The sequence below is a fragment of the Gekko japonicus genome, unplaced genomic scaffold (genome assembly GCF_001447785.1).
Source record: "Gekko japonicus isolate JY-2015 unplaced genomic scaffold, Gekko_japonicus_V1.1 scaffold5641, whole genome shotgun sequence".
Taxonomy (NCBI): Eukaryota; Metazoa; Chordata; class Lepidosauria; order Squamata; family Gekkonidae; genus Gekko; species Gekko japonicus.
The window spans coordinates 4,541-7,804 of NW_015174418.1; the positions used below are offsets into that span (position 1 = coordinate 4,541).

At 47.5% G+C, this 3,264-nt stretch overlaps 1 protein-coding gene across 1 annotated transcript in view; it reads left to right on the plus strand.

The window, feature by feature from the left end:
* Nucleotides 1-718: 718 nt before the first annotated feature.
* Nucleotides 719-3,264, plus strand: part of LOC107121467 (phosphatidylinositol 3-kinase catalytic subunit type 3-like) — a gene marked incomplete at its 3' end in the record, with an annotated part of 38,346 nt that continues 35,800 nt past the window's right edge. The window contains exon 1 of the mRNA XM_015424376.1: nucleotides 719-745. Within this exon, the coding sequence (XP_015279862.1) occupies nucleotides 719-745 (27 nt within the window). The remainder of the gene's footprint in view (nucleotides 746-3,264) is intronic.

The following is a 3,264-nucleotide window of genomic DNA, read 5'->3' on the forward strand; positions in this document are numbered from 1 at the left end:
ATACCTTGTGGCTAATAGCCACTGATGGACCTCTGCTCCATATGCTTATCTAATTCCCTTTTGAAGCCGTCCATGCTTGTAGCCGCCACCACTTCCTGTGGCAGTGAATCTATACCTTGTGGCTAATAGCCACTGATGGACCTCTGCTCCATATGCTTATCTAATTCCCTTTTGAAGCCGTCCATGCTTGTAGCCGCCACTTCCTGTGTTAATCACTCTTTGGGTGAAGAAGTACTTCCTTTTATCCGTTCTAACCCGACCACTCAGCAGTTTAATGGAGTGCCCACGAGTTCTTGTATTGTGAGAAAGGGAGAAAAGTACCTCTTTCTCTACCTGCTCTGTCCCATGCATAATCTTATAAACCTCAATCATGTCACCCCTCAGTCGTTGTTTCTCCAAGCTAAAGAGCCCTAAGCGCCTTAACCTTTCCTCATAGGGAAAGTGTTCCAAGTTGCCCTTTTCTGCACTTTTCCAAATGCTATAATATCCTTTTTAAGGTGTGGTGACCAGAACTGCACACAGTATTCCAAATGAGGTCGCAGCATTGATTTATACAGGGGCATTATGATATTGGCTGATCTGCTTTCAATACCTGCTTTCAATACCTGCTTTCAATACCTTCAATACCTTTTCAATCCCTTTCAAAAGCCTTGCTGGGTTAAAAATCCTACCTGGTCCCCACCCACTGTCTAAAAACACTTGGTGGGCACCAGGAAAGATGTCGGTGGTCACCATTGCAGCCATGGTAATCATCTCTTCTGAAGTAAACATATGAACAGCTTTAGATCCTTCCAGTCTTCTGCTAGTCAAGCTGCCTTTGAGAGTTATCCATTCATAGAATCATAGACTGTTAGAGTCGGAAGGGACCTTGCAGGTCATCCAGTCCAACCCCCTGCACTCTGCAGGAGCATAGCCGAAAGACAGCCCCGCAACATACCCGAAAGATGGTCGTCCAGCCTCCACTTGAAAACGTTCAGCGAAGGAGCATCCACCACCTCCCAAGGCAGTTTGCTCCACTGCTCAACCACTCTTACAGTCAGGATGTTTCTCCTGACATTTAGCCGGTATTGACTCCCTTGTAAATTCCACCCATTAGATCTAGTCTTGCAATCCGGAGCAAGAGAGAATAGATCTGCTCCATCTTCTACATGACAGCCCTTCAGATACTTGAAGACTGCAATCATGTCCCCTCTAAGCCTTCTCTTTCCCAGGCTAAACAGACCCAACTCTTTCAGCCTTTCCTCGTAAGACTTGGATTCCAACCCTCTCACCATCCTGCTTGCCCTCCTCTGGGCACGCTTGAGCTTGTCAACATCCTTCCTAAAATGTGGTGACCCAAAGTGGACACAGTACTCCAGGTGAGGCCTGACCATAGCAGAATACCATGAGCGGAACTACCCCCTCCCGTGATCTGGACACAATGCTTCTGTTAATGCATCCTAAGATTGCATTAGCTTTCTTCGCAGTCACATTGCACTGCAGGCGCAGGTTTTTAATGTTTTATACTGGCACGTGTTGCCCTTGTTTGCGAGCCGCCCTGAGCCCGTTCGTGGGAAGGGCGGGATAGAAATGCAATAATCAATAAATAAATGTTTAGGTTGTGATCAACCAGAATGCCTAGATCCCTTTCACATGTGCTGCTCTCAAGCCAAGTCCCTCCCATTCTATATCTGTGCCTCTGATTTTTTGTACCTAAGTGTAGGACTTTGTAGGACATTCGATCGCCACCCGGCCTCACTCTTTTACAGCAGTTTCCTCGTCCCTTTGGGAGCGTCTTCCAGAAGAAGAGAGGAGGAGACAGGTGCTTTGCTGGCAGTTCAAGGCTCTCTTGTTGAGGTGCTTCTTGGGTGGGCATTGAAGTCGGGGTGCACCCTCCCTGTGGCGTGCAGGGAGCTGGTGGCTGGTGTTAAGAACATAAGAAACACCAATGTTGGATCAGGCCAAAGGCCCATCCAGTCCAACACTCTGTATCACACAGTGGCCAGAAATACCAGGGGCCATCAGGAGGTCCACCAGTGGGGCCAGGACACTAGAAGCCCCTCCCACTGTTGACCCCCCCTCCAAGCACCAAGAAGACAGAGCATCCCTTGCCCCAGAGTCCCTATCTATACCTTGTGGCTAATAGCCACTGATGGACCTCTGCTCCATATGCTTATCTAATTCCCTTTTGAAGCCGTCCATGCTTGTAGCCGCCACCACTTCCTGTGGCAGTGAATTCCAAGTGTTAATCACTCTTTGGGTGAAGAAGTACTTCCTTTTATCCGTTCTAACCCGACCGCTCAGCAATTTCATGGAGTGCCCACGAGTTCTTGTATTGTGAGAAAGGGAGAAAAGTACCTCTTTCTCTACCTGCTCTATCCCATGCCCCTCCCTGTGGCGCGCAGGGAGCTGGTGGCTGGTGTTGATGCCATAGTTTGCTTTTTTTTAATGTTTTATTTTCAAGCTTCTGGTTTTAATTCTGTTGGCAACTTGGCTTATGTTGTAATCGACCTTGAGTCACCATTGGATTCAGAATCAGTGTTCCCTCTAAGCTGAGTTGGTGTGAGCTAGCTCATAGTTTTTTAGCCTCTGGCTCACACTTTTTTGTCTCAGCTCAGCAAGGACAGCTCCAGAGCAAACTGATTGATGCAGTAGGCAAATCGCTCGCTCGCAGCTTTAATGCCTGTAGCTCACAAGGTAGAATTTTTGCTCACAAGACTCCACATCTTAGAGGGAACATATTCAGATGTCTAGATACATGGGGGGGGGGGAATCTGACTTTGCCATGTTTGTGTAATGAAAACCTCCGTGACCAAAGTGACAGTAGGGGAACCCTTCTGCTGTACCAATAGGTGGGTGGATTGGTTTGCCCATACAGGGTATGCTGGTACAGGAAGTTGGCAGTGGTGGACAGTGCCAGTAAGTCTCACTGTAATAAAATTGATTTCAGGTGTTGGTCTGAAGCAATAGAACAAAGTTTGAGTCCACTGGCACCTTGAAGACCAACAAATTTTAATTCTGGATATAAGCTTTCGTTGGCATGCACACTTCTCCCGAGTTAAACTTTGTTGTTCTCAAAGGTGCCACTGGATTCAGACTTTGTTCAGTAATAAGACTGTGACACGATCGGTATTGACACAGTAGATTCAAGTGGGTAAAATGGATTGCTTTGATTTGGTGTAGTGGTTAAGTGCCCGGACTCTAACCTGGCAGAACCGGGTTTGATTCCCCACTCCTCCACTTGCAGCTTCTGGATGACCTTGGGAAAGCTGTAGTCCGGTCAGA